Source organism: Diceros bicornis, chromosome 26 (assembly GCF_020826845.1).
Source record: "Diceros bicornis minor isolate mBicDic1 chromosome 26, mDicBic1.mat.cur, whole genome shotgun sequence".
In the NCBI taxonomy this organism is placed as follows: Eukaryota; Metazoa; Chordata; class Mammalia; order Perissodactyla; family Rhinocerotidae; genus Diceros; species Diceros bicornis.
Window position 1 is genome coordinate 19,320,315 of NC_080765.1, and position 20,626 is coordinate 19,340,940.

A 20,626-nucleotide genomic window follows, 5' to 3' on the forward strand; every position below is an offset into this window, starting at 1 on the left:
AAACAGCAAGATGACAGATTTAAACCCATCATAAAACCACTTTAAATAGTCTAAATACTCTAATTATAAAACAGATTTTATATATATAGCATATCTATTATTTATATACTATATATAATTTATATATATATTATACATAAAACCTGCATATCCTTATCTGTCTCCTCTAATAGGCTGAGTTCCTTGAAGGAAATACTGTATCTTATGTTTCTCTGCATTGCCAGAACGTCACATAAAAGGTTCTCAATAAATACAGAAAGAGAGAGGGAGGGAAGGAAGTCAGTCTATTGACTCCCAATTGACTACTTTCCTCCACAGGAAACCAATATTATTACTCATTCATTCGACTACAGCCTTCTTAATTTTCCATCTTCTGGCATGTTCTATCTGCATACCCAAGCCACACTGATGGTAAAGTAACATCCCAACAAACCAAGCAAAGAGGAAATTTGCTGGCCCAGGCAGCTGACACATAAGTGATCCACAGAAACAAGACAGTGACTCCTCAGACAGCTACAGCTTCCACAGTAACACAGCTGCTGAGCCAACTACAGAGCAACTTCATCATCTGTTTTCCTCTTAGCAATCCCTAATGTATGCTTCCTCTTTTAGGTATTAAATTAGAATGCAGAAGAGTGTAGTATCATAACAACGATTCTTGAGGACTTTCACCTTGTTTAGTAAGGGCTTCTCGGAGAGCAGGAGTTATCATAGCTCTTCTTTCACTGGCTTCATTCTTTGCTGTGTTCCTGAACAAACTAGTTTTCTCTTCCTGCTGCTCCTTTTCTCTCTGTATTAAAATAAAAAGAATGAAATCCAGAATTGGTAACATACAATGAAAATAACAGCACAACAATCAGGAACACGTAGAATGGATAGAAAGGTTCATCACGAACCATGGCCCACAACTCTGTTCTCTCCAACATTTCCAGGCAGACAACAATCTAAAGATATAGCAGAGTCTTTTTTTTTCCCCAAAAACGTTAACTACATACTCAAACACAGACACCCACAAAACATAAATCAACAATCCACTTATCTAGATGTCAAATATTTTTAGCAATCTGAGTACAGACAGCTGTCTAACTTCAGCAAGTTATTTCTCTGAATTTCAATTTCCCCACCTGAAAAAGAAGAAAAGTAATATCTATGGAGCAGGAATATGTTGAAGATTAAATGAAATAAAATCATCTGGCACAATGCCTGCCACATAATAGGAGTTCAATAAATTGTAGCTACTGCTGGTTATTACATCGGCAAACCCCAGAAAAAGTCAAAAGAGTGCTCTCAGCTGCCCAGGAAGCCGCCTGCTCAGAGACCAAGTTACTCCACCACCTCCACCTCCACCTCCATGGCTCCTTTTGAAGATCCAATGGAGAAAATTTGTCTTCAGTGATAGAAAGAAATCTGAAACACAATATAAAACTGACTGTGTTTCCTTTTGACTTTGGCCACTAGAAAATTCAGCAACACACCTCTGATCACTGTATAAGGCCTTGCATTCTGCCTGTCTTGTATTCTCTGTAAGTGGTTTCATATTACAAGATGACCCTCATTCACTCTTTACACTGATTTCTTCCCCTTTTTTTAAATCTTATCATACGTATATATATATTTTTTAAAGTTATCTCAATGTCTTTTTGGAAGATGGTAGAGTGCCAATTAATAATTTTGAGACAACACACAAAGTGTGTGTTACCCTTTAGAGGAGACACTCAGTAGATCTTACTAAGAGCTGCAGACATTCAAAATAACTCTCCTTGGCAGCAGCCCTACCACCAAGCCCCAGACTACCCTCAGTGCCTGCCCACTGCCAATGTCAGTGAGTGGACTCACAGTAATAGCCTTTCCACCTAAAAATGAAAATACCTCACAGATGAGATGATGCCTGAGATCTGCATCAAACTAATACAAAAGGGAGGATGGCCCATGCTTGAAGTTGGGCAATAGGTGACACGGATTCACTGTATCATTCTGTCTACTTTTGTGAATGTTCAAAATTCTCTATAAATAAAACAGATAAAAAATTTTTAACAAAATGTTATAAGGTTAAAACAATGAAATTCAGAGATAACTTCTCTACCTTCTCTGTTACTTCAGGGACTTGTTCTGAAATAAGAAGTCAGTGAAAAGACACTTTAGAGAGTCAAATGTACCAAATGAGAAACATAAACCTACAGTTAGTCCTATCTGTCCCTAAAAGTCAGCATTACAAATTACTAAATATAATCAAAATGCAAAGTTAATAAACAATTTTGCTTCTGTTAATAGAGTTCTCAACTACACATTTCCAGATGGAACTGAAAAAAATTATAAACAAACATCAATCATTTGTTCTTATCTATCATAAAAGTAATAAATTCAATGCTGGGCATTTTATTAAAAAATTAAAAGCCTCCAGCTACTATTTTAAAATATTTAAAAATAAAAGAATCCTTTGGTTTTTTTTGGTCTATTTCAGACCTAAAAGCAAAGATGTGAGCTTTAAAAGGAAGTCTTGTGATTGAGCAAAATGAACTAACCTTGACCTTGAAGCATTTAAATGTCTCTGAAGTAATTTTACAGCGAGTTACTGTAATTCCCTACTAATCGTGCAAGAATTGACAGGAGGCAGCAGTATCTGCTCTGGAAAGCCTCTGTCACCCCAAAACATCATCAGCTTATTTGCTTGCCCCAAAGGCCACATAAATCCAAAAGTGGAGCCAGCCCACGACACTGGCCTCTGGCCACTGTGCTCAGAGTTCTACAGACACTCTCTTGTGGTTTTAAAAAAAACTCTGACCCCTATGAAATGAACACACTCTTAAAGGATGGCCATGGAACACTGTCCATGTCCCATAACTAGAGAAATTTTCTATTATAAAATGTGAGTGTCACTATTCCAGATTCAACCATTTAGACACAAAGTTTATATGGAAAGAGATCAGAGGCTATGATTAAAGGTCTTGAGTATTCAGGACAAACAACATTTATCACTCTTTACCTCTACGGTAGTTTAGTCCTATCTTCCACATGCAGCAGCAACTTCATTGCCAAAAAGAAATACACTGGTTCCCAACACTCCCCAAGGAAATGCAAAGCACCATTCCAATTCTAATTCTAATCTCCTAAATGCAGACGTTTGCCCAGAACATAACAATACAACAACTACAGAGGACTTAGATATTTTTATTTATTTTTTAATAGCTGTCACATAGCCTTAGCAGAAATAAACGAAGATCCCAGAATTGGTCAACCTTGATTCCTCCCTCTCCTGTATACCCCATTTGACAATGGGTGACCAAGTTCTAAAGTTTTAATTCCTAAGAGATTGGTTCCCTCCATCCACAATGCCACTGCTTTTGCCCACAGCCTTGGCTTCTTCTAAGGAACGACCCCAATAGTCAAACTAAATGGTCTCCCTGTCTCCAATATCTACATCCCTTTCCAATACTGAAAACTCTTCTTCTGGTGTAACTAAAACTCCTGCTGCTGAAATTTAACCCCACTTCTGCAGGTTCCTATTTCTTTAATAAAGGAATCCCCTATGTACTACTCTTTTGTCATAGCTCAGTATTTAAATGACCAATTTTCAACAAGATACAAAGCTTTCTGTGTATACTAGGTTTTAAGGATGCTTTTTGAACTTTTTGAAAAGCAGTTTGAGCAGGTGTGTCAAGAGCTTTAAAATGGTTTTCCTCTGACCCAGTGATTCCATTTTGGATAACCTGACTTAAGGAAATAATTCCAGAACTCACTATTAAGTGCTCCTGGCTACACAGACAATGGGTGAATCAGGCTGGTTTAAAGGCAGTATCTTGGGGTTGAAGGGATGTCACCTTTTGTTTCTGGGTGAATTAAATCTCAAAGCCTTGAGCCAGCCCCAACGGCCTAGCGGTTCAAGTTTGGTGCACTCCACTTCGGCAGCCCAGGTTCAATTCCCAGGCGCAGAACCACACCAATCGTCTGTTAGTAGCCATGCTGTGGCGGCAGCTCACACAGAAGAACTGGAACTTATAACTATACACAACTACGCACTGGGGCTTTGGGGGGAAAAAAGGAAGAAAAAGGAGGAAGATTGGCAACAGATGTTAGTGTAGGGCGAATCCTCCCCTGCAAAAAAAACTCAAAGCCTTAAAAATAACTATGAAAGGAGAACTTGCTTCATGTTATTCCACTGCAGTACTATGCAACTTTATAATCAGAACTAGATACACTGAGATCCTTCTGTAAATTGAAATGTTTCTTCGGTGAGCAATTACCAAGCATTCTCCATTTATTTCCAAAACTAATGATACTGATATCACTGTTTGTCTGCTTAACCAGAACATGCTGCAGGGAGCACTTAGCAACATTTATTTACTGCAGAAAAATAAAAGTAGCAATCCACCTTATATTTACAAACTGCAATATGAGAGAAACAGAAAATAAACAACCTAAGAATTGCCAGGCTCTTCCTGACATCTTGTTCTCCACCCCAACTCTTCAGCTTCCCTTCTGGGAACAACTTCCCCCCTGGAGAGATAGCAAAGAGGGGTGAAACAAGGAGATGGAGTCCAGGCTTGACCCACCACTTACCAGCCAGCCCTCTGACCTCGGACAAATTGTTTACTTCTCTAAGCCTGTCTACCCTGTAAAACGGTAAAGTGGAGATAATAGTATGGATATCAGGGTCACTGTGAGGACTGAATGAAATAATCCAATGTGTACTCTGATTTCCCCTAATACTCTGAACCAATACTGGAACTACTCTCTCTCCCCACATCCCCAGCCTACTCATCCTATTCAATCAAATCACACTGCTTCTCACGGTCTTTAGGATAAAGCTCACACCCCCATGACAGAGCATGAAAAGGCCTCCAGGATCCTGCCCCTGCCTTCCTTCTCTATTTCACCTCTCTGCACACCCCCACTCGCACTCGACTAGACATACCAAACTGTTTCAAGTTCCCCAAACGTACCATGCTTCCTAGCACCCATCCCCTCTGCATCTGAATCTGTCTTCCTAACTTTCCAGTGTTTCAAACTTTAGCCCTCTTTTTCTTGGACATCACTCCCACACTTCAAATTCTCTTCAGCTCTAGAATTACTGTCTTAGACTTTACTACAGAAGGAGAAAGGCAGAACACCATTCTGGTATACTAGTCAAAACTATCCCATTTGAAGACAGCTTCTTATATAATAATAGTTAATAGTTATCAAGTACATACTACGTGGCAGGCAATAAAATAAAGGCTTTAGATGGATGAACTTATTTAACCTTCATAACAACTTAATAAGGCAGTTGCTGCTGCTGTTATCTCCCACTTTAGAGAAAAGTGAAGCACAGAGAGTGAAATAACTTGCCCACTGACGCACAAGCTGAGAGACAGTGTGATCCATGAAAGTTAGAGAGTATTATTCAAAAGAGGTCTTACAACAGGAGTGCTTTGGCCCAACTCTAGAAGTGATGCTCTTAAGTACTAGGGCCTCCTCTACAGTAACAACTCAGGCAATTCAGTGTGATATGTAACAATGATCAGGCAGAAAGCACCTCAGAAATACATGTGAATGGACCCAAAAAAATATGAAAAAGAAGAGCCAAGCAGTAATAACATCCACCATTGAGTTTAGTATACTACATCCAATATAAAACGAAAACACAAGACATATTTGGAAACTAGCTGCAACTTAACAATAACGTAAAACAAAAACCGGTGGCTTATTTTCATCTCATACTGAAGTTCGAAAAACTATATATTTTTACCCCAAATCTAATGATTTTATCAGAGATTTTTAATGAGAATTCTGAAATATCATAAACCAACTAAAGTTCATAAAGTCCAAAACCTTTCCATTTCAAAAAATAATTTACATGGATGGTCAAAATTTTTGTCAGTGCTTTTTCTCGAGTGCCCTCTAATGGACATAAGATGAAAACGCAAAGAAAAGAATGCACCCTCAAATTATCCCAAACTCTTATTGTACACTAGAAATGTGCTGAGATTAGATCTTAAGTGTTCTTAAAACACACACAAAAAAACAGTAACTATGTGATGTTATGGATGTGTTAACTTGATTGTGGTAATCATTTTACAATGTATACATATATCAAAGAATCACATTACACACCTTAAAAAAAATCACTTTCTACAACCTAAATATATACAATTTTTATTTGTCAATTATACCTCAATAAAGTTGGAAAAAAAATTATTCCAAACTCTTCACCCACTACAAATAAAACTTTAAATATCTTCTCTTAACCTAGTGGAAACATCCAGAAATCTATCTAAATCAGATCTCTCATACACTGAAATCTATCCTGTTTTAAGACAGTTTCACCACATAAAGAGCCACAAAATTATACATTTGCTGTGACCCAGTATATCAATTTGAGGAAAATATAACCAAAGAAAACATTAATACATTTTTAAAAAGTAAAAAAGGTCTCAGATCAGTCCTAATTATAACAGCAGAAAACCTGAAATAGAATAAATGACCAACTCTAGGAAAATGTATAAGCAAATTTAAAATGTCTAAGCAAACTTACTTCTCATTTGGACATCTGCCAGGCTTTTAGACATTATAACGAATTTTCCCATACATGTTCTCATCTGACTCATGACAACTCGGTGAGGAAGGCAGAGGCTGCAGGCCATGTTTCTCAGACAAGGGGACTAAGGCTAAGGAAGGTTAAGCTGTGCCCTTAGATCACCAAGTTACAAAGTGGCTGGGCCAGGCCCTGAACCTACATTCCCACACATTGTCATTCTTAATATGACAGGGCTTCTAAAATACAAAAGCTACTAAAAATGACAGAGACAACGCCAACACATGGAAGTATTAGGAAATAACTAACAAAATGCTGCAACAACAGGAAAGAGAGTAATTTTAAATTCAGAAAATAATTTTGGATATTATAGTTTAGTTTTACACTCAAGAGTATATTTTGGTTATGAGCTCTACAAAAGAAGCCAAACAGCCCAATATAAAAATGGATACATGACAGTGTGTAGTGAAGAATTTGGCCTTGTCCAAAGAGAAGTCTGGCCTTTGTCCCCAGTTCCTGGAAAGTAACTTCTAAACACTTGGAATTTCCTAAGTCATAGGAGTATCTCTGCTATTCATGGTGGACCCCTCAGATCACACTTGACAGTTTACGCTAATGAGGCGACTCACGCCAAAGTGGGGAGGTGGGGTGTACTAGAGACTGAGTTCAACCACATGGGCAATCAATCAATCAATCACGCCTACATAATGACGCCCCAGTAAAAACTCCGGACATCGAAGCTCAAGTGGGCCTCCCAGGTTGGCAATACTCCATGTGTACTGTCACACATGGATGCTAGGAGCGTAAAACGTCCTGAGGACATCGAATGAATGCTTCCCAGACACTGCTCTATGCATCTCTTCCTTTGGCTGATTTTCTGTACCCTTTCCCAGTAACGAACTGCAAATGTGAAAATAACAGCTTTCAGTAAGTTCTGTGAGTCTTTCTAGAAAATTATCAAGGCTGAGAGTGGTTTTTAGGAGCCCCCCCCAAACCTGCAGTTGGTGTCAGAAGTGAAAGCAGTCTTGGGACTGTGCCCGGGAGGGCAGAGACGTTTGTCTAACTCCAGGTAGACAGAAAGAAATGTTCACAGGAAAAAAACACATTCGATTTCACTCAAAATTAAAGAAATGCAAATTAAAATCAGGTTATTATTTTTCACCTTTCAGGTTAGCAAGATTTAAAAGACTGATAACACCTGGAGGGTAGCAAGGGTATAGAGAAATAGGCAGTCTCATCTCTCTCCTGTATGTAAGAAGAAATAAAAACGTTCAACTTTTTACAGGGCAATTTGGAAACATCTATCAAAACTATAAAATTCCGTTTGATCCAGAAATTTCAATTTTATGAATTTATTCTTGAGATAAATTTATACCAGCCACAAAAAATATAAGAACAAGAGTGTTCATTATAGAAATTAGAAAACACCTAAATGTAAATCAACAAGAGTTAAATAATTATGGACTACTATGCAAACATTAAAATGAATTGGGTAGATCTACATGACAGGACTAGAAAGCTGTCACGGTACATGAAGAAAAGCAGTCTGTAGACTTACAGTTCACACCAACATGCAGGTGTGTTTATAAAGGCAGTAAAATACCTGGAAGAATAATGCCAAACTGTAAAATGTGGTTACCTGTGAAAAGTAGATCTAGGAAGAACAGGAAGAGGGAACTGTATTCTTTGAATTTTTTAAACATATGTAAACAGGGTATTAAATGAAATTCCCAAGAGAGAGTCAGATCAAGTCATAAATTTTCAAAGGAAATATCTGAGAACCAGTTTAACAACTTTAAAAATGCCTCCCTCATGTCAAGGATATGAAAGGGTAGAAAGTTTGAAGATAACCAAAGGTGATTTTTGAAGATTTCTTTGGAGAATGTTGGTACAGGGTATTTTGAGTTCCCTCCTCTGCCTCAATGGAGAGAAGCTGTGGGGGTGGGTGCCTGTCTCTCACCTCAAGCCCCAGGAAAGCAGTAGCGAGGAGGCCCCTCCAAGAAGCTACTATGTATCCCCTGCATGCAGAGAGCATCACAGATTGGTTAAGGACTCCTGCCCAGGAAATCCAGAGAGCAAAAGGACCGACTAGTTGCTTTAGCAAGTGAGCACTGCTGCTGGGTAGGAACTGGCCTGTCCTCCCAGAATAAAGAACTCAGGAGGGTTCCCTTGGGAGTGGGGTGAGGGAGGGGGAGGTGTTAGATCCTGACCAACTGGGCAACTATCAAGGAGAACAGATGACAGACCTCAAAAGAAAGGAAGCCAGAGGTACAGGGCTCAGAGGAATGAGTAAGTGATCATTAGAAGCACATTTCTCAGAGTACACTTGCTCAGTACAAGAGACCAGGCTGGAAGACAGCCTTGGACAATGTCTCCAAAGAAACAATGAAAATTCTGCCAGGAAGAGTCAATTTTAAACACCTGATGAGGAGAGAGAGCACAAAGTCATCTCATGATGGTGCCAAGGAAGAACTTTCCTACTTCTACCTCTCCTGCCTCCCCCATCACTCCCCAAACCCTAAGCAGATCCAAAGTAGCAGCTAGCAAATAGATCAGAAAGTAGACAATAAAGAGGGGAGAAGATTCACCTTTGAATTAAATTGGAAACTTTGACTCAGTTTATTTGGTATTACTTAGGATTACATAGGACTGGACATTCTACTGCCTAAATAAGACTTTGTGTCTTAAAGTACATATAACACTTTATTAACAAAAATGACAAGAAAAGTCATACAGTCGGCCAGAGTTTTCATCCCTAGAGGGGAAGGGTTCTCCCTCTTGTGCAGGTTGAAAAGGACATTAAACTCAAAATAAAGCAGCTTTTATAACTTTCCAAAAGTAATCTTTGTTGTAACACAGGCTATTCCAGTATTTATTACTTTTAAAAGATTTTTCTTTAAGATTTTTAAACAAGGTTATAAAGACTATCTGAGAGTACGACAAACATTTTTATAATAAAATAGAAATTTAGGTGAAACAAAATTTAAATAAATATTCTAAATTCCAAATACTAATAGCGATTTTTCTGGGGAAATAGTTTTTGCTCTTTCTCTATTTTCTAAATTTTCATTGTTACAAGTATGTTAATTTATAGTGAAAAAATTTTTAACTAGGCAAAATTAATGTTAAATTTGTTTCCTTAAATTACCATTTGTTATAATATGGGGCCACCCAAAGTAAAATTAGAGGGTCCTCACATTTTATGCAAGGCGTAAGTTCTGAAGACCTCATATAATTCAAAATTAGTCAGTCACCAACTAGGCCTATCAAAAAATGGGAGATATTTGGGGCCAGCCCAGTGGTGTAGTGGTTAAGTTCACGCACTCCACTTCAGTGGCCCAGAGTTCACAGGTTTGGATCCCAGGAGCAGACCTATAGTACCATTCATCAAGCCATGCTGTGGTGTCATCCCACATACAAAATAGAGGAAGACTGTCACAGATGTTAGCTCAGGGACAATATTCCTCACCAAAAAAAAAAAAAACGGGAGATAGTCTCACATGGCAATATCACAGTTTGTAATTCAGTTGATACTAGTCTTTTTTGTTTTGTTTTGGGGCCATGGAAAGTAGTTCCCCCATACTTTTTATTTCAAACTCACAGAAAAGTTGAAAGGTGCAATGAAGACCCATATTCCCTTCACCTAGATTCACCCCTTTTGCTTGATTATTATCTACACATCCATCCATGTACACAGATATTTATAAAATATACGTGTGTATGTACATAAATAAAATTTTGCTGAACAATTTGAAAGTATGTTGCCAAGAGCATGACACTTCACTCTTAAAATACTGCAGAATTCATCTCCTAAAAAAGCACATGATCCTATAAAACTACAATACTGTGGGGGGTCAGAATTGACCACCCCAAAATGTAACTCTTTGGTTAAGGACAAAAGACTCTGAAAAAAACTTTGACCTCCCCTGCTAACTGCCTGAAAGAATTTAATATAGAAGGCCTGTCACCAGGACAGGCCATCACCATAGATAACTCTGGGTATGGGTAGACTGTGAAGATCCTTGCTAAGCCCATTCTTATCAAAGTTCTGCCTACCAAACATTTGCTTTCCCACTTCCATGTGAACTGCCTTCCTCCCCTTTGAAGCCCCAAACCACTACCCCCAACATCCTCCTTCATCTTTAGCTGAAGATGAGATTTAAGGCAGCAGCTTTGGCCATTGTGACAAATTATTCAGCTTTCCTGGGTTTCTGCCATGTATATCATAAAGCTTTGTTTGATTTTCTCCTGTTATTCTGTCTCATGTCAATTTAATTCTTAGACCAGCCAGAAGGACCTAGAGGGTAGAGGAATTATCTTCCTCCCCTACAATACCATTATTATAATGAAGAAAATTAACAAAAATCCAATATTATCTAAATAAAAATCCATTTCAAATATCCTCCAAGGTCCAGACAATGGCCTTTTCTCTTAGATTCAAGATCACAGTTTATACAATGAGTTTGGTAATGTTTCATTAGTCTTTTTTAATCTTAGAACAGTCCTCACCCCATGTTTTATTGTTGTTATTGTTTATGACATTGACCTTTTAAAGAGCCTGGCCAGTTGTCTCACAGACTGTCCTACGTTCTGGATTTGTCTGATTGTTTCCCTTCACTATGATTAGATTCAGGTTAAAAATTTTTGACAAAAAACTACATAGATGATGTTATATACATCTGCTATATGTGCTTATGTGATCAGGAGGCACATAAGGTCAAGGTTTAATACAGATGATGATGCTAAATTTGATTGTTTGGTACAGGTGGAAATCACCTAATCACTCCATTTGTAAAGGTACATTTTTCCCTTTGTAATTAGTAAATAATCTGTGGGGTATTTTTTTTCCACTGATTTATTTATTCTTGGCATGTCTAAATGGTCTAGATTCTGGGATGATATTGTGCGACTATAGAGTTATCTGTTCCCCAAAGACATTTCACCCAACCCTTGCTTAAATCAATTATGACACGGGGGATGGAAAACAGGGGACTTTCTAATTTTATCATGCCTTCTATACTTATTATCTGGAAACCTTCCATAAAGACTTTCTCCTGGGGCCGCCCTGGTGGTGCAAGCAGTTAAATGCGCACGCTCCGCTGCGGCGGCCCGGGGTTCACTGGTTCAGATCCCAGGCGCGCACCGACACACTGCTTGTAGAGCCATGCTGTGGCGGCGTCCCATATAAAGTGGAGGAAGATGGGCACGGATATTAGCCCAGGGCCAATCTTCCTCAGCAAAAAGAGGAGGATTAGCATCAGATGTTAGCTCAGTGCTGATCTTCCTCACAAAAAAAAAAAAAAAAAAAAGATTTTCTCCTGTGCCTCTCCTTTATTTGAATAGCACAAAGATTGATTTTTTTTTAATTCAATGTAATACGATCCATTATGTTCATTATATAATCATTATGTTCATTTTTGATGCTCAAATTGTCCCAAATTTGGCCTGTGGGAAACCTTCAAACTTGTTCTTATATCCTTCTAACCTGTCTCCATCAGTCACTGAGGACCTACTTGCTCAACAAGATGTTCCAGGTCCATCTGTCACTCTCCCTTCCTGAACCATGGAATTAACCATTTTTCCAAGGAGCCGATGTTCCTTTTAGTGGGGAATGATATGCAGAAAACAAGATCTGAGTGCTTACTACATTTGTTTCTATGTCTATGGCATAATAAAAAAATATATCTAGTCTTTGTCCCCAGTTCCTGGCACAGAGCTTCAAAAACCTCAGCATTTCCTAAGTGATAGAAATGTCTTTGTTATGCTAATGAGGTGACACATAGGGGCCTCCAGGTAGCTTCAGGATGGGGGCTTGTCACCAGAAAGATCAACCACATAATGCAACTCTGGGCCAGCTGGGTCTCCAGGGAGGTGAGAGCGGAAGGGAGGTTAGCTGGAGATGGAGTTCAATCACATGGCCAATGATCTAATCAATCACGCCAACATAATGAAGCCTCAATAAAAACTGTGGATGCTAAAGCTTAGTAGATCTTCAGAGGTGGTGAACACATTGATGTGGTGGGAAGGTAATGTGTTCAGATTCCACATGGAGAGGGCACAAAACCTCTGGGTCTCTTCCCTAGCCCTCCAATCCCAGACCTAGCTCTATGCCTCCTTTCCATTTGGTTGTTTCAAATTTGTATCCTTTATAATAAAACTGTAATCATACATATGGTGCTTTCAGTGAGTTCTGTGTCATTCTAGCAAATTATCAAACTTGAGGGGGTCCTGAGAACTCCCATATTTATAACTAGTTGATCAGAAGTGCAGGTGGCCCCAAGACTTACAGCTGCCACCTGAAGCAGGGGTAGTCTTGGGCAGGAATATGCCCTAAACCTGTGGAGGGTGATGCTAACTCCAGGTAGTGTCAGAAGTGAATTGAACTGCAGGTCATTTGAACTGAACCGGGTATTAGTTGTTGTCAGAAGATGAAAGGTCCTTTCCCTGAACACAGCTACAAAACAGTTTATACACACACACTTAAATTATAAATTTGCAAATACGACATGACAATAAATCTATATATTTTTTAATCTTAAGTTCATATCAGCCTCCAAATCAAATCCAACACCACCTGGAAATCATATTAATGCAAATGGATCCACCTTACTTTTCACAGTTGCACAACAATATTACATTATGTGGACATGTGCTTTTTTCAACCAGTATCCAACAGTTGTTTGCTATATATGCTGCAAGGCATAACCTTGGACAGATGCTGTTTTGTATTTGTAACAATGTATCTTCAAGGCAAATTCACATAAGGGGGCCTGCTGGATCATGGGTAAACGCATGTGATTTTGGTCACCACTGCCAAAACCCCTCCATAGGAGTTATACCATTCTGGACTCCCATCAGCAAGGTGTGAGTGCCTGTTTCCCCAGAGTCTCACCAATTGTGTGTGCTGTCTAATTTTTGAATTTTTGCTGTTTAGATAGGTGAGAAATGTATGTTGGTGTAGTTTTTAATTTGCATATCTTTTATTATAAGTGAATTTGAGTGCTTTTCCATATGTTTAAAATCTATTTGTACTGCTTTTTCTGAGACTCACCTATTCAAGTTTTGCCCATTTTTCCTTTTAGGGTTTAGGTCTTTTTTTTTTCTTTCAAGAGTAGAAAAATTAACCCCTTCTTTATGATATAAGGGGCACATATTTTTCCTCACTTTATCATTTGTCTTTTGATTTTGCTTACAGCCATGTAAATCTTTTTTAAAAAATCACTGATAAATTTAATCTTTTATTGCTTTTAGATTTTGAATCATATAGACAACCTTTCTCCAAGTTATAAAATAATGCATCTAACTCTATTATATTTATATGTTTTTTCAACATTTAGATCTCTGACCCAGTTGAAGTTTATTCTCATGTATGTATGAGGTACGGAGCCAATTTTATCTTTCCATAAGTAGCTAGCCAGTTGTCGACATCACTTATCTTAAAAGTATATTTTCCTGGGCCAGCCCCCGTGGCTTAGTGGTTAAGCTCGGTGCACTCCACTTCAGCAGCCTGGGTTCAATTCCCAGGCACAGACCTACACTGCTTGTCTGTCAGTGGCCATGCTGTGGTGGCAGCTCACATACGAAAAAAGGAAGACTGGCAACAGATGTTAGCTCAGAGCGAATCTTCCTCAGCATTAAAAAAAAAAAAAAAAAGTATATTTCCCCCCTGGGGAAAGAGATGCCACCTTTACCATAGATGAAATTCCCATATATTCTTGGGTCTATTCCTGAAATTTTATTCTGCTGCACCAAGCAGGAACTAGTACCACAGTTGGGGCTAGTCTTTCTCATTATTACTTTTGCCAAAGTTTTCCTAACTGTTCTTGCACGTTTATTTTTCCACATGAATCAACCAGTGTAGCTCCAGAAAAAGAAAAATATTACTGGAATTTTTAATGGGACTGCATCAAATTTATGTATTAAACGTAAAATCACTGACATCTTTACAATAGTGAGTCACCATATCTAAAAAACAGAGGTGTCTTTCCATTTGTTCAAGGCACTTTTATATCTTTCAGGAATGTTTTAAAGTTCTCCTCACATAGATTTAGGATATTTCTTTTTAAATTTATTCCTATGTACTTATTTATCTCTTATGTGGCTGTTGTAAATAGCGTCTTCTCTTCTACTACAGCTTCTAACTGGTTATTGTTCGGAAATATAAAGGCTATTGACTTTTAATCTTATTATATCCTGCTACCTTACTGAATTCTTTCATTTGAGTTTCTGTTAATTTTATCATTGATTTTCCTGGATTTTTCCATAGTTTTACTTCTTTCGTTTCTAAGACTGTATGCAATTGATACATTTTTAGTTTAGGATATTCTCATTTCCCAAAACTCACACATAAGTTAAGACTATATATTATATTTTTATATTATGGTATATAGTATTTCAATTTTAGATCATTGAAATCTGCATAAAATTCTACTGCACTGTACATTCTCACATTCATCTAGTCAGTAAGACAATGACAACCCAGACTAACATTTCCTATATTCCCAGCGCCTCCACCTGTAACAGCTAGATCTTAAGTTTGCATGAGGGAAGCCACCTTAGAGAAAGGAAGCAATATTGTAACTATGACCCTGACTCATTAGTCTCTGAGAATGCACTCTAGCCTGCACATAGCCTAGATGATTAAGTACCTCTCACTTTTGCAAAATACGTGATCTGCTAGTTCTATGACTCTTGCTTACATATATCTCCCAGCTGTGATAAGATGATAACTTTCTTCTCTGAGTTCCCCAGGAACATGATGACCTCCAGAAAGAAAAACTCTGCGTTGGTACCCATCACAAATGACAGAAGAAAAAGATAATGAGGCACCTTGAAGTTCGTCACACCAGATGATGAACACCCCAAACCCCCTCCTTCCCTGCCCATTTCCCCTATATAACTGCCTCAAGATTCTCTATGACTTTAATATGGTTCTTTAGGACACTAGTCTACCATCTTCTGATTATGCTAGCTAATCATATAAACTTTCCTTTCTCAACCACCAGCTTGTTTGCAATTGACTGGCACTGGATTGCGGAGAGCAGAACAAGCCCCTTTTCACTAGGTTACACACCCACACTGACCTCAACACCTATAGACCAAGCTGCGATCCCTAAGCCCAACACCACTCAGTCTGTACGACAGGGAAGCAACTTTATATGAGAGTTCCAACTGGAACCTCAACACTAGCCAATCTTATCATGATGTTCATGCTGCCATCTTCAGCCACAACACTGCATGAAGTCCCTCTAACCATCTACCCTTTCCTCAGTTCTTGTCCTAAAATCTTGTGCCTATCCTACCATGAGCTCATTTTCACAGGGCTGAGAGGGAAGATTTTCACAAAGCTCATGTAAAAATTGCAAAAAGATATAAAACTCTCAAGACAGGAGGCAAAGAAACAAAACTATCTAATTATGAGGTCAGATGGATTACACACCAATACAGAATTCTAGATGTTAACCAACTGTAGGATCCAAGTTCACTATTTCCCAAAATCACAGTACCTTTTCTTTCTTCACATGATTCATAATTTTGCCGAGGTCCTCAACATCAATGACAGAATTTAGACTCTGATGGTCCTCAGTATCAGACTCTTCCTCACTGGTGCTCTCAAGGGGCTCCTCCTCCTGGAACATCAATGCTTCAGAAATACATTGTCCAAAATAGTAAACCACCTAATACTCCCTCCCAAATTATGAGTTTACTGGAGGGATTTGAGATATTCTAGGCTAGAGGTCAGCAAACCACGGCCCACAGGCCAAATCCAGCCAGCTTCAAGCCAAATCTAAGGGAGACCATCATTTGCACATTATCTATGGCTACTTTCTTGATACGTGGCAGAACTGACAGCTGAAACAGAAACCATATGGCCCACAAAATAGCTGAAAATATTTACTAGCTGGCCCTGTAGAGAAAAAGTTTCCTGACCTCTGTTTTAGACAAAGAATGAACCAGACTTAAGTGAGGAAGTAAATGCAGGAATGAGGAAGTAAATGCAGGAATGAGGAAAAAGAAGGAATCAAGCAGCACTCTTAGATTTCTTTTTTAAGTAACTGAGATGGTGGTGGCATTTACTAAGATGAGAAAGACCTGGGGAGAAACAGACTTAGAGAGGGGAAATGAGGAGCTCCATTTTGAATTTGTGAAGTATGAAATGCCTTAGACACCCAAGTAGAGATTTTAAAGAGACAGTTGCATATATGAGAACAAAATTCAGGGTAGACCACTGAGCTGGAAATACAAACCTGGAATAACTGGCATATAGACAGTATTTAAAGCCATGAAACTAGATAAGATCATCCAGGAAGAAAGTATCAACAAAGAAAAGAACCAAGCACCAAGCCTTGAATCACTCCAACGTGTAGAGGTTAGAGAAAGGAAGAAGATCCAAGCAAAAAAGGAAGAAAACCATGAGAATGATGTCATGAAAGTCAAGACAAGAGAGTTACTCAAAGGAGTCGGCAATATCAAATGCTGCTGAGAGGTCAAGTAATATGAAGACAGAGATATCCACGGGGCTTGACAACATGAAGTCCCTTGGACCTAGAAATGAGCAGCCTCAGTGGGATAGAGAGCCAAACTGGAGTGGCTGAGAGTAACTGGGACTTCTGCTCCCAGCTGTAGGGTGGATTACATTGAACAACTCTCCTGTAGAAAATAACTAAAAGTGAATAATATAATATTTTAAAACCATAATTTTAAATGTATCACTGAGTTGGCAAAAATGTAAGGAATCCAAAGAGGACAACTATGAACTGAAAAGGAAATCCTAGGAGGTAAGTCAGAAATGGAGCTGAGAGTATCTGCTGAACTCTGGAGAACCCATTTTGACAGCTAGACAGGACAAAGTAAGAGCAGGTAAAGTCAAGGAAATGATACTAGTAGGAAAGCCTAAAACAAAAGACCAGAGTCAAAGCTGGGAACCCACAAGGTTGCAATCTTGGTATAAAGGTAAACTAGAAATAAACATTCAATGGAAGAGGAGAAAGCAAGAAAGACAGGCAGAGAATTTGGGAGGAAGAACTGAGCAAAGGACAGATGGCTAGAGGGATTTTATTTGGAAGTTCTAAGGTTTCTGGGAGGGGTGGAGGAGGATTATACAATAAAAATTCAGAACCAAATTAGACTAGGATTCCCAAAAGCAACACTTTAACTAGAAGACAATGGATCAATGTGTTCAATTTTCTGAAAGAAAACTACTCCAATCTAGAATTTTGTACTCAGCCAAAGCATCAATAAACTGTGAAGGAAGGATAAAAACATGCAGATATGAAAAGTCTGAAAATTTATTTCCAAAACACTCTTTCTCAAAGAGCTACTGGAGAATGTGCTCCAAAACACAAGAGTCAAACAAGAAATAAGAAGATATGAGATTCTGGAATCAGGGAATCCAACCCAGGAAGCTAGCGAAAGGAAGGCTGTGCATCACAGTGGATTGAAGACACAGGATTTCAGCTGCATCAAGGCTTGGAGAGCAGCCACGTCAATGTGGAGCAGAAGAAGAGGACTCACAAGAAGCCTCCAAGAAATCAATAAAAGCTACAAAACACTGAAAAACAATTTTCAGTTCTGTTCGAGTTTTGGAATGAATCAGTGATATAGAGAAATCAATGCAGATGTAGTAATTATCTTAGAAGAAATAAATATATAAAAATGAAAATGTAATAATATAGTATATAAGACAGAAAAATGTGAATATGTAGTCACAATAATGAAACAATGAATAACCATCTAACCAGAAAGTATGATACAACTATACAAGAAAATGAAAGGAAGGGAAGTGATATTGTCTCTCTCTCTTTCTCTCTCTCAATCTGCACGCGTGTGTGGTTTTGAAATTTTAAAAAAAAGCAAGAAATAGCAGGAAGGGCCTATTATTTAGGAATACAGAGGTAAATGTCTGATAAAAACGGTAAAAGAGGGGCCCGCCCAGTGGCACAGAGGTTAAGTACACGCGCTCCGCCTCGGTGGCCCGAGGTTCAAAGGTTTGGATCCCAGGCGCGCACCGAGGCACCGCTTGTCAGGCCATGCTGTGGTGGCATCCCATATAAAGCAGAGGAAGATGGGCACAGATGTTAGCCCAGGGCCAATCTTCCTCACTAAAAAGAGGAGGATTGGCATTGGATATTAGCTCAGGGCTAGTCTTCCTCACCAAAAAAAAAAAAAGGTAAAAGATTTAAAAGTGGTTGCCTTGGGAAAATAAGAATTAGATAGAATGAGGCAAGGAAGTACAGTTTTTAGTTATAAACCTACAAGTACTATTTGAGGTTTAAAATGTACAAGTGCTTCTTTTGGTTTAAACAAATTTTTTTAACTTAAATTTTTAAAATATTAAGAACTAAGAGTGATAGCAAAACTAGCACAGTAGGTAACTCCAAGGGCCTGTCCCCCTACAGAAACACCTAAAAATTAAACAAAAACCAACAGATTCAACTTTGTCAGAACTCTGGGAATTAGTCAATGATTTACAAGAATCAAGTAAAAAACTCTGAATCAAGAAAAAGGAAAGCTAAAAATGGCATTCAAGGAAATTTGTCAAAACACTAGCTGGGCACAAGCTAAAGAAACAGGCTTCAGAGACCACACACAACAACAGAAACAGTCTTTACAAAAAAAAAGTTTTAAAAGGTTACTAAATAAATAAATAATTACAACCCAGAGCAAACTACAAAAATAAACCCTGAAGAGGGGAAAGAATGTGATTTCCAGAGTTAACACATTATAATATTCAAAACATGCATTTTTCAACAAAACATTATGAAGCATGCAAAGAAACTCAAAGGTATGGCCTATTCACAGGAGAAATTAACAGACACCGTCCCTGAGGAAACACAGATGTTGATCTCACAAGATAAAGACCTTAAGTCAACTGTCTTAAACATGCTCAAAGAACTAAAGGAAACCAGGAACAAAGTGCTGAAGGAAACCAGGAGAACAATATCTCAACAAATAGAGAATACTAACACAGAGATAGAAATTACAAAAAGGAAACACCAAGAAATTCTTAAGCTGAAAAGTATAATAACTAAACTAAAAATTTCACTAGAGGGTTTCAACAGCAGATTTGATCGGGCAAAAGAATCCACAAACATGAAGACAGACTGGTTGAAATTGTCCACCCTGAGAAATGAACAGATCCTAAGAGGACATCCTCAAGCATACCAACATGCACAAAAGGGGAGTTCCAGAAGGAGAGGAAAGAAAGAGCAAAAAGAGTATTTGAAGAAATAATGGCTGAAAACTTCCCAAATTTGATAAAAGACGTGAATCTACACATCCAAGAAGCTCAACGAACTTCAAGAAGCATAAACTCAAAGAGAACCAAACTGAGACACACTATATTCAAACTCTCAAGACAATAACAAGGAGAGAATCTTGAAACCAGCAAGAGAGAAGCCATTCTTCACATACAAGGGAGCTTCAATAAGATTAACAGCTGATTTCTCATCAGGAACCTTAGAGGCCAGAAGGCAGTGGAATGACATATTTAAACCACTGAAAGAAAAAAACCATCAAGCAAGAATTCCATATCCAGCAAAGTGATCCTTCAAAATTGAAGGAGAAATGGAGACAGTCAGAGATAAGCAAAAACCGAAGAGTTCATTACCAGCAGACCTGCCCTGCAAGAAATGCTAAAAAGAGTCCTCCAGGCAGAAATGAAAAGGACATTTGACAGTGACTCAAAGCTATACAAAGAAATAAAGAACATGGGTAAAGGTTAACTACAAAAGTAAACATAAAAGCCTATATTACTGTATTTTTGGTGTGTAACTCCTTTTTTTTCCTATATGATTTAAAAGACAAATGTACAAAACAATTAACTATAAATAAACTATAATGAGCACTCAATGTATAAAGCTGTAATTTGTGACAAGAACAACAGAGAGAGGAAGGGACAGAGCTGAATAGGAGCAGAGTTTTTGTATGTCAAGGTAACAATAATTCAAATAGAGTGGTATAAATTAAAGAGATTAACAGCAATCCCCAGGTACAAAAAATAACTACAAAATGTACAGAAACAGAAATGAGAAAAGAATCAAAATGGTACACCACAAGGAAATCCATCAACCTCAAAAGAAGGCATTAATTTAGGGAGGAGAAATTCAGGAACAA

The 20,626-nt window shown here is 38.2% G+C and overlaps 1 protein-coding gene across 3 annotated transcripts in view; it reads right to left on the minus strand.

Moving 5' to 3' along the window:
• The window catches only part of LOC131422336 (S-adenosyl-L-methionine-dependent tRNA 4-demethylwyosine synthase TYW1), a 219,699-nt gene that overhangs the window by 181,884 nt on the left and 17,189 nt on the right, over positions 1-20,626 (minus strand). For 2 of the 3 annotated variants that reach the window (XM_058569483.1, XM_058569485.1), the window contains 2 exons: positions 16,018-16,140; positions 673-790 (listed from right to left, as the gene is read on the minus strand). In XM_058569483.1, coding sequence (XP_058425466.1) covers positions 673-790; positions 16,018-16,140 — 241 coding nt within the window. The remainder of the gene's footprint in view (positions 1-672; positions 791-16,017; positions 16,141-20,626) is intronic. The other variant, XM_058569484.1, reaches the window with a different exon arrangement.